At 38.9% G+C, this 11,281-nt stretch overlaps 1 protein-coding gene across 1 annotated transcript; it reads left to right on the top strand.

The window, feature by feature from the left end:
- Positions 1 to 6,462: 6,462 nt before the first annotated feature.
- Positions 6,463 to 8,588, top strand: LOC131311786 (uncharacterized). The gene is made up of 2 exons (XM_058339359.1): positions 6,463 to 8,222; positions 8,375 to 8,588. The coding sequence occupies exons 1-2, from the start codon at positions 6,686 to 6,688 to the stop codon at positions 8,446 to 8,448; spliced, it is 1,611 nt and encodes a 536-aa protein (XP_058195342.1). The 5' UTR covers positions 6,463 to 6,685; the 3' UTR covers positions 8,449 to 8,588.
- Positions 8,589 to 11,281: the final 2,693 nt, after the last annotated feature.

Here is an 11,281-nt window from a genome sequence, read left to right as displayed (position 1 = left end):
GAGCTAGGAGTTATGGCCATCATACCAAAGTCCGTCGGTGCTGTCAGATTCTACGCGGGCATAAGTAAAATTGATTGAAAAATCATAACTCTTTCATCTTAAACCCAAAAATATTGAAACCAACACCAAAAGTTGCACCACTACAAGCCCTACACTCAGTTAAAATCCCAGGTTCAGAAACGAGAGGAGGTTAACCCAACAATCAAAAGAAAAACCGATTCGCAACCATTTTCGCCCCAGTCAACCAACCCTGCTTTAGAAATTCACCAAAAATTGTACACTTAACCAAATTACTTGATTCCAACACCAATCTCTTCTTAACTTAAATATGCAGCTCCTGTAAAAGACCCAAAGCCACCCAAAATGTTCATCATGCCCAGAAAGTTAAAAGAAGACAGCCACGCACAGATTCGCACATCCAGCAAACAGCCAGTATTCAAAAATTCATAACTAATTGTGTGATTATCGGTTTTGCATGATCTTGGTACCGAAATCTTCGTATTGAAACGTACTTTTACAGTTATGAAGACACCAAAAATTGATTCCTAGCAGAAGGGCCCCCAAAAGACAAATTACCAAAACCCACGAATTTGACCCAAAACATGTTTTAAGCAGTTTCGCCTGACTTATTCTATGAACAAAATGCATTTATCTTTGGCGGAACTTCTTAAGGAACTTTAAGCAGCTGAGGTTCTTTTGGTTGGGAAGAAACCACCATCAATGCTAGTGGTAGAGAAGGCTTTTACTTCTAAGCCGAAAGGTAGAAGAAGCAGAATAAGTCTCAGAAAAAGGTTGTGGAGGCAGTTCATGTGCCTCAAGGTGGAGTGAAAAAGCCTGCAAGCAAGTGTTTTCACTGCAAGCAGAAAGAACACTGGAAGAAGGTCCGATTTTTCTCAATAAAGTGAACAAACAAGGTAACTCTTTTTCATTAGTTGTTGAAGCATGTTTCCGGTGCTATCTACCAGTACCTGGTGTATAGATACGGAGCCACTAATCATGTTTGCAATTCATTGTAGGGGTTCCAAGAAACCAGAAGACTCAGTGATGGAGAGATTTATCTACATATGGGAAATGCTACGAGAGTGGCAGCAGTTTCAGTAGGAAATGTTTTTTTAAATTTTAGTAGTAAGAGGAGTTTAATTTTGAGAGATTATCTTTATGTTCCTACTATTAGAAGAAACTTGGTTTCAATTTCTAAGTTAATAAATGATGGATATTTGATTTATTTTAGTGACTCTATGGTTATTAAGTTAAATAAACGTTTTATCTGTTCTGGTTCATTGGTGAATGATCTCTACATTATTAATCTTATATTTCCTATAGTGTAACTGCATAAATTGAATAATACTAATAATTTACCATGTAAGAGAAAAGAGACTTCTAAATTGAACCAAACGTATCTTTGGCACTTACGTCTTGGTCATATTAATCTGAATAGGATTTCTAGACTGGTTAGAGATGGACCTTTAGGTTCATTAGAAGTTAAGGAACTTCCAGTTTGTGAATTCTGTTTGGAAGGTAAGATGACCAAAAGACATTTTTCAGCAAAAGGATATAGAGCCAAAGAGCCATTGAAATTTATTCACTCTGATTTGTGTGGGCCTATGAATGTCCAAGCTAGAGGTGGTTTGGAGTACTTTATCACTTTTATTGACGATTACTCAAGGTATGGATACATTTATTTGATGTGCCGTAAGTCCGAATGCTTTAAGAAATTCAGGGATTATAGAGCGGAAACGGAAAAGCATTTGGGTAAATGTCTCAAGACACTACAATCTGATCGTGATGGTGATGGTGAATACCTCTTGGGAGAGTTTAGGGACTACTTGTCAGCTGAAAGGATTACATTCCAGTTGTCAGCTCCAAGTATGCCACAACAAAATGGTATAGCAGAGAGAAGTAATAGGACTCTTATGGATATGATAAGATCAATGATGAGTTATTCAGATTTACCAATTTCATTTTGGGGACATGCACTAGAAACAACAACGTATATTCTTAACTTGGTACCATCTAAGTCAGTACCATCTACACCTACAGAACTATGGACTGGGCGCAAACCTAGTCTGCAGCATGTTCGGATTTAGAGTAATCCAGCACATGTACTGAATAGGAACGCAGATAAATTGGAATCGAGGACAGAAGTTTGTTTGTTTGTAGGGTACCGTAGAGGAACGAGAGGTGGACTGTTTTATAGTCCTACGGATAAGAAGGTTATTGTTAGCACTAATGCCCGATTTTTAGCAGAGGACTATGTGATAGACCACAAGCCCAGAAATAAAATTGTTCTAAAGAAATTGAGAGTAGAGAGACCGGCACAAACTTCTTTACTACCAATAGTGCAGGAAACGCTACAAGAGACATCTGTAGAGGAACCTATTGACACACCGGTACCTCATCGTAGTGGGAGGGTTATTGTTCCACCCAGTCGGTATACGTTGTTGGGAGAGTCTTTTGAAATGATCCCTGATGATCAACATGTCGAACCCTGTAACTACAATGAGGCACTTCAAGATAAAGATGTGGAATTTTGACAAAAGGCTATGAAATCAGAGATGGAGTCAATGTACTCTAATTAGGTCTGGGATCTTGTAGAACCACCTGAAGGGATTAAACCCATTGGATGCAAGTGGATCTACAAGAAGAATAGAGGGGCGAACGAGAAGGTGCATACCTTCAAAGCTAAGCTTGTTGCGAACGGGTATACTTAGAAAGAAGGAATCGACTATGAGAAAACTTTTTTCTCCAGTAGCTATGCTTAAGTCCATTCGGATTCTTTTATCCATTGCGGCTCATCTCGATTATGAGATTTGGCAAATGGATGTCAAGACAGCGTTCCTTAATGAAAATCTGGATGAGTGTATCTATATGGTGCAACCAGATGGATTCATAGTAAAAGGTCAAAAGTACATGTTGTGCAAGCTCAAGAAGTCTATTTATGGGCTTAAGCAGGCATCTAGATCTCGGAACATCCGTTTTGATCAAGCAATCAAGTCTTTTGGTTTTTATCAATGTCCGGATGAGTCATGTGTGTACAAGAAGCGCAACGAAAAAGTTGTGGTGTTTCTAATACTATATGTCGATGATATCCTGCTCATCGAAAACGATGTAGGAGTGTTGTCTTCAGTGAAAGTGTGGTTATCCAGCCAATTTGAAATGAAGGACTTGGGAGAAGCCGGTTACATCCTAGGAATTAAGCTTATACGAGATCACAAGAATAGGATGTTGGGCTTATCACAAGCTACTTATATCGATGTCATTCTTGCCCGTTTTAGCATGCAAGATTCCAAGAAAGGGTTCCTCCCTTTTAGACATGGATTTAACCTATCCAAAGATCAATGTCCTAAAACACCTGAGAAGATGGACAAAATAAAGGCAGTTTCTTATGCCTCGGCAGTAGGAAACCTTGTGTATGCTATGTTGTGTACTAGATCTAATATTTGCTTTGTCGTGGGCATGGTTAGCAGATTTCAGTCTAATCCAGGGCAAGAACGTTAGACTGTAGTGAAACATATACTCAAGTATCTTAAGAGAACTAGAGATCATATGTTGGTGTTCCAGTCAGATAGTCAGGTACCTCATGGATACACAGACTCAGACTTTATGTCAGATAGGGATTCCAGAAAGTTTAACTTGGGATATGTGTTTATCTTGGGAGGAGCCATAAGTTGGAGGAGTATTAAACAATCTTGTATTGCTGATTCTACCATGGAGGCAGAGTATGTGGCAGCTTCGGAAGCAGCCAAGGAGGCTATTTGGCTCAGAAACTTTTTGTTGGATCTTGAAGTGGTCCTTTCAGTGCAATCAGCCATTACACTCTATTGTGACAATAGCGGTGCAGTTGCTAATTCGAAGGAGCTGAGGACTCACAAGAAGGGCAAACACATCGAGCGTAAGTATCATCTGATTCGAGAAATCGTACAGAGAGGTGATGTTCTTGTGACCAAGATTGCATCGGCGTACAATCTGGTAGATCCTTTTACGAAGAGCTTACCGGCTAAGACTTTTGATAGTCACATAGAGGGAATGGGAGTGAGATGCATGACAGTATGATTTTGAGTCTTAGTGGGAGTTTGTTAGGAGGTTATGTAAAAGTTATGTTTTTATATAATGGATTAATATTTAATTATTAATCAATTTTATCCATTTTTAATGAGAATCTTTTATGGGCAATCTTTGCATGATATTTTTGTATGTTATGCATGTGTATTTTTTATTCTACATAGTAGATAATTCAGTGTGTAGAGTACGGCTTACACACAGAAGATTGGATCATTAGTTCTTGTAGAATATAAGTTATGGTTTACAGTCTAAGATGGAATTTGACACACCATCGGTAGGATTGTAGCACAATATTTTAGTAGATTTATCTTGACTACACGGAATGGTATTAATTCTAATTCATTGTGCTAGTATACTTTGTGTGTATTGAACGGGAGATCTTTGAGATAATTGTCTTTGTACTAACTTTTTAAGTCAATTGGAACCTCATGGTTATTATGAATGCTTATGCTCTTAATCCAAAGATAATTATTAGAGGTATATATTTAATGTTGTTGACTTTAATTCATTAAAGAGTGAGATCTTTATACGGTCAATAGTCTCGGTGAGTTGGGTCGCAACATTATGTATATGACAACTATTAATTATTAATGGAATCCACGTCCCGATAAGGATTGATGATACCCCTTGAGTAAACTTATAAGTTTCGAATATGTTAAACCCTGCAGGAGGATTTTGTATCCGACATATCGAATAAGTTACGCGGATAGTCTCAAGTTAAGATGTTGATTAATTGGGAGATTGTTAGTAATTTATTTTAATCATTAGCAATTTATTTTAATCAACGGGTATCTGTAATCTTAACATGGGGAGATTAATAAGTATTTAATATCACGGAGTTCGTAATATAATTGAGATAAGGACGGGAGTGCAATTATAATTCTGTAGTGTGGTGAATTACAATTAGTGAAATAAGAAATAGAATCCTGGTGGGATTAGATTTTCTTATTTACACTGGGAGCTCAGACTTAGTACTCCTTAGGTCCCTATCGTAGCGCTATATATACACGTTATACTTTCTAGGTCAGATTGATATTTTTCTATTATTCAATAAATAGAGACAGGCTTAGAAAGAGTAAACAGATCACGAAAGAGTCCACACTCGATTCGTGTTCTAGACGTGCAGGGAATACGATAGAAGATTGTAAGGTACGATCGAGCAGTATTTGTGGTTTATAGTAAGGCGTGCTATAACAAGTTCAACCAGCGTTCGTGTCGCAGGGAGTTGAGGTAGAATCCTAATTCCGATTTATAGGGTTTTTACAAATTTTTGTTATCTAATTTGTACGCGTCATTACTGGGTCTTGGGGATTCGATTTCCCAACACTTCCTAGACATGCTAGATTCTTGGATGGACTGCAGTATTAAATTAAGCACCCTATGATTTGCCAAAACTTTTGGTCAACCCATATCAAATCAATACTTGCACAGAACAATTCTCCACTGATTTGTGACCTCATCACAAAAGGTTATAGTGAGAGAGACATAGGAGCGAGATCAATGGCTTCAGATTTCTATATTGGGTTCATTATCGTTCAACTTTTGAGTGACACTACCTCCAAACTCGATCAATTTCAGTCTGCTTAGCAATTTGTGTTAATAGAGCATGAGGCTCGCCTTCTGGGTGGTTATTTGAGTTCTTTTGAATATTTGTGATGAAATCCTCTTCTAACTGCCGCTAAAGTATATTGAATGATTTTTTTGGGGAAGTGATCTCAAAGGGAAGTACGGTTATCAATTTGAGAAGTACCAAAATCAATTCTCTTTCTTTCTTTTTTTTAATGTTAAAAACCCCATAATTTGTTGTCGGGATTATGGCCTTCTCAAGCTCGCAAACATTACACCCAGCAATCACAAATACAACTGCACAAATATTGAAAAAGCTTCACAACCAGAGTTGAACTCTCTTTTACATGATCCACTACTTAAGGTGAAGGGCTTTGAGCATACGGGTACCAATTTCTGTAATGAAACAAATTTGTACCACTGCACTTGCTAAAAGTATCAACTTAGAAAATAGAGTACTACCTCCGTCCCAATTTAATTGTTACTTTTGGGAGTCTGTGCCACTTTTTAATTGATTATATCTTGTAATTTATAATGTTTTAGGTGATTTTGAAAATATTGTATTATAGAACAAATCGAGATTTATCAAACAAGATGCATATTGGATATAAAATTCATTATCAATTTAAAAATATAACTAATTTTTTTATCCAATTAAAATAGAACTAGGACAAGTAAATTGGGACGGAGGGAGTACTAAATTGCCATCTCTTTTTAGATCATCTAACAACCATTTATACGTGTCAAGCCCATTAAACATAGCAGATCAAACCCAAGGTCAAGAAGTGGAAGTGCCTATGTGCACACGTGATCCAACAGCTGGCCACTAGTTTGTTACACCTGTTAGTGCTAGTTTGTTACACCTGTGTATATATAGCTAGTAGTGCTCTTGTATTCTATTAGTGTGTTACATTTAGAAATAAAAAATGAGTATATCTTTCTCTCTCTAGAAAAGTTGTTATGGTATCAGAGCACATCTGACGAAAGTCGCTGTTCTCGATCTCGCATCTTCCGCTTTAATTCAGTCTGGTTTCCTTCAGATTTCAAGGTCTCATCCATGGCGTCAGGCTCGTCTTCTTCGTCCACAAGTACTGAATCTTCATCTTCTTCGTATTTGCCTGCTTCTCTGTCGTTCTTAGTTGCTAATTTTCAATCCTTCATTACGCTTAAGCTAGAGACATCGAATTACTTTGCCTGGAAAACTCAGGTCGAAAATGCCTTGAGAGCTACCTGTTTGTCCGAGTATATTGATGGATCTGTTGTGATACCTACTTCTCATATTGTTGATACTTCTGGAAATACGGTTCCAAACCCTGAGTTCAGTCGTTGGAATACAGTTGATCGTATGCTGTTGTCCTGCCTTATTGCTACCCTTACACCTCCAATTTTACCTCATGTGGTTGGATCTGATCATACTTTTCAATTATGGCTTAAACTTGAAGAGAAGTTTAGTGTGCTCTCTCGATCTCACATTCATGACCTAAAACGCAAGTTATATAGTCTCCACAAAACTGGTACTATGGAGACCTATCTTGATTCAATCAAAGAAATCGTTCAGAAATTAGCTGCTTCAGGGACACAGATTGAGGATGAAGAACTGATTTTTCACACCGTGAATGGTCTCAAGAAAGGTTACAAGTCTCTTAAACAAATGGTTCGTAATACTACTGAACCTCTGACCTTTAGTGGTGTATCTTCCATGCTTATGGCTGAAGAGTTACATATCTCTCAAGATCAGGTTGATTCCTCTTCTACAATTCTGGTTGCTCCACATCAAAACCCTAACCCAACTCCTATTCTACAAGCTCCTATAACACCAAACCCTAGTTCTTCTTATTCTGGACCTATGCCTTTTCCAAACACAGCAGTTCAAACCCCTTCTGGTTCCACATCCTTCCAATTTCCCTTTCCTGTAGCGTCATCTCAGGCTTTCTTACCCACCTTTCCTCAACCAACCTTCAATGGTCAAAGGTTTAATAGAAACAACAATAGATTCCGAGGAAATCAGTTTTCTAAGCCTTTCTTTCCTAACTATCAAGGCAGTTCTACTCCTCAGATGTTTTCTCCTGGTAGCTGTCAAATTTGTGGAAAAACTAATCATCAGGCCTCTACTTGCCATCACAGACAGAATCTGGGTTACAGACCTTTTGCAAGGCCATTTGGACAGTTTGGGAATCATTTTGGAAATCACTTTGGACAACAGACAAGTATATTTCCATCTCAGAATCCTCCGGGATTTCAATCTCAGAATTCTCAGGCATTCTATGTAGGCTCTGGACCTATAAACGGGTATGGGGAACCATCTACTGTTGGTCAATCTGAGTTTGCTCTCCACATGAGTTCTCCTTATAATGGTGGTTCATATCCCACAGCTCCATGTGCACCACCATACTTCTCTCAGTTTGGAGATAATTCTGCATCAAGTTTTGGTTCTGCTCAGTTTGGGGGTACCTCATCTCAGCCATGGTATTTTGATTCCGGAGCCACCTCTCATGTTACTCATGATGCTTCACGCATCTCTCTTCCTTATGAGGACACCAGTAGTGCCAGTGTAACTGTTGGCAATGGGCAAACCATACCAGTCACTCACTCAGGTAAAGGCATTCTTCTAACTCCTTCTTATAAGTTTGGTTTATCCAATATTCTTCATGTTCCTCTGATTTCTCATAATCTTTTATCAGTTCATCAGTTTGCTCTGGATAATAACTGCAAAATCACCTTTGATTCTTGTGGCTATGTCATCCAGGACAAAGCTACTCATCAACTCCTTCACCAAGGCCCTTGTCACAAGGGGCTTTACCCCCTTCTTCCTTCTTCTAAATCTGTCCAAGCTCTGATCAGCATGCCCTCCTCAGCTTCTCTCTGGCATAGAAGGTTGGGACATCCACATGCTGGCTTACTTCATATTTTGTCTAAAAACTATCAGATTCCCATTGGCTCTACTACATCTTTGGATTGTTACTCATGTAATAAGGCTAAAAGTCATAAAATTCCTTTTCCTGTTTCTATCACTCACACTACAGCACCTTTTGAACTTCTTCATATGGATGTTTGGGGTCCATCCCCTGTACTTTCATTTTCTGGTTATAAGTACTATCTTCTTGTAGTTGATGACTTCACAAAGTATAGTTGGTTGTTCCCTCTGCATGCCAAGTCTGAAGTTGCTTCTCATGTGCAAGCATTCCAAACTTTTGTTTCTAATCAGTTTTCACTTCCTATCAAAGCTTTTAGAACTGATAAAGGTGGAGACTCTTCTTTGCTTCTTTTGGTATTATACATGAAACTACCTGCCCTTACACCCCTGAACAAAATGGGGTGGTTGAACGTAAACATGGCTATCTTATTGAGATAGCTATTACTCTTCTCCAACAAGCCAATCTACCTATCACTTTCTGGTTAGAAGCCCTTACTACAGCCCTCTACCTCATAAATAGGCTACCTAATTCATCCATTCAATTTCAAGTACCTTATCATGTTCTTTACAAACAAGCTGCAGATTATTCTATTCTCAGACCATTTGGTTGTTGTTGTTTCCCATGGTTAAGACCCTATGCTGAAAACAAACTCGTCCCTAGGTCTACTCCTTGCATTTTTCTTGGCTATTGTGCAGCTACAAAAGGATATAGATGTCTTGATCCTACTACTCACAAAGTATACATCTCTAGGCATGTTAAATTCTTAGAGCATGATTTTCCTTATTCAACACTTATTTCTTCTTCCTCTTCTTCTGTTCCTAATTCTTTTATTTCTTCTATTCCTGCTTTTAAGATTCCTTCTATTCCTGTTCCTCTATCTGTGTCTCAAATGTCAGAGCCCAATCTTGCTACTTCATCTCCTTCTCCTGTTGTTTCTCCTTCAGTTCATACATCTTCTATTGTTCCCTCATCTCTTCCTAGGGAACCTATCTCTACTTCATCTTCTTCTCCTGTAGTTGTTCCTAACCATCCTATGGTCACTAGGGCCAAAAATGGCATATCAGTTCCCAAACATCCATTCACTTTGCTAGTTAATTCTCCTCCTCTTACTGAACCTTCATCTTTTAAAGAAGCAATGCAATTCCCTGAGTGGCAACATGCAATGTTAGAAGAATACACTGCTCTATTGCAACAAGGTGCTTGGTCACTGGTTCCTCTACCATCTGCTACACCTGTTATAGGCTGTAAATGGATCTTCCGTATTAAAAGGCATTCTGATGGCAGCATAGCTCGCTATAAAGCTAGGTTGGTAGCTCAGGGATATCAACAAACTGAAGGCATTGATTACACTGAGACCTTTAGCCCTGTTGTTAAGCAACCAACCATCAGATTGGTTCTCTCTTTAGCTCTTCATTTTGGCTGGTCTATCAGACAGTTGGATGTCTCAAACGCATTTCTCCATGGTACAATTCAAGAACATGTTTACCTTAGACAACCTCAAGGTTATATTAATCCTCAATTTCCCAATCATGTTTGCAAGCTCCATAAGGCCTTGTATGGTCTCAAACAGGCTCCAAGAGCCTGGTATGATTTGCTCTCCAAGAGTCTTCTCAAGCAAGGTTTTCAAAATAGTTTGGCAGACTCCTCCTTGTTTATTTTATCAACTGGATCTGATTTAGTGTATGTTCTGGTATACGTGGATGATCTCTTAATCACAGGAAACAATTCTACTCTTGTGAACAAGATTATCACCGGTTTAGGTGCAGATTTTGCTCTCAAGGATCTTGGTCCATTGAAGTACTTTTTGGGGATTGAAGTTGTATCTGTTCCTGCTGGTTTGGTTTTATCTCAAGCTAAATATGCCTTAGATCTTCTCACCAAAGCTGGTATGCTTGATTGTCGACCTTGTGATTCTCCCTCTAGTCTCAAGCCCATTCAAAATGCTGTCGATTCTGTCTTTGATAATCCTGAATTCTATCGAACTATCGTAGGGTCATTGCAATATCTTACCTTAACACGACCAGAAATTTCCTTCTCTGTTAATGCTGTTTGTCAGCACATGCATAAGCCCCTACTGAGCCATTTTACTGCAGTTAAGCGTATCTTAAGATACATTAAGGGTACTATAAATCAAGGTATCCTGTTTACCAAAGGCTCGCTGGCCCTTTCTGCTTTTACAGATGCCGATTGGGCAGGTAATTCTATTGACAGGAGGTCCACAGGAGGGTATTGTATCTACTTGGGGCCTAATCTCATCTCGTGGTCATCCAAGAAGCAAGCTACTGTCGCTCGTTCCTCTACTGAGGCAGAGTACAAGGCATTAGCTAATACCACTGCTGAAGTTGTTTGGCTTCATCAACTTCTTAAAGATCTACATATTTCCCTTTCTTCTATTCCTATTATTTGGTGTGACAATGCCTCTGCTATAGCATTGGCCTCTAATCCCGTATTTCATGCTCGCACCAAGCATGTAGAAGTGGATTTTCATTTTGTTCGTGAGAAAGTGCTCAATAAGCACCTGCAGATTCAGTTTGTTCCTTCTGCTCTTCAAACTGCTGATGTTCTTACTAAGCCACTTACCATCACTCGTTTTCACTTTCTGAAGTCCAAACTGAGGCTGTCAAGTCTTCCTGCCTCAGTTTGCGGGGGTGTGTCAAGCCCATTAAACATAGCAGATCAAACCCAAGGTCAAGAAGTGGAAGTGCCTATGTGCACACGTGATCCAACAGCTGGCCACT

The sequence above is a fragment of the Rhododendron vialii genome, chromosome 12a (genome assembly GCF_030253575.1).
Source record: "Rhododendron vialii isolate Sample 1 chromosome 12a, ASM3025357v1".
Taxonomy (NCBI): Eukaryota; Viridiplantae; Streptophyta; class Magnoliopsida; order Ericales; family Ericaceae; genus Rhododendron; species Rhododendron vialii.
The sequence above is the reverse complement of the archived record's forward strand: the minus strand, read 5'-3'. Positions and strand labels throughout refer to the sequence as shown.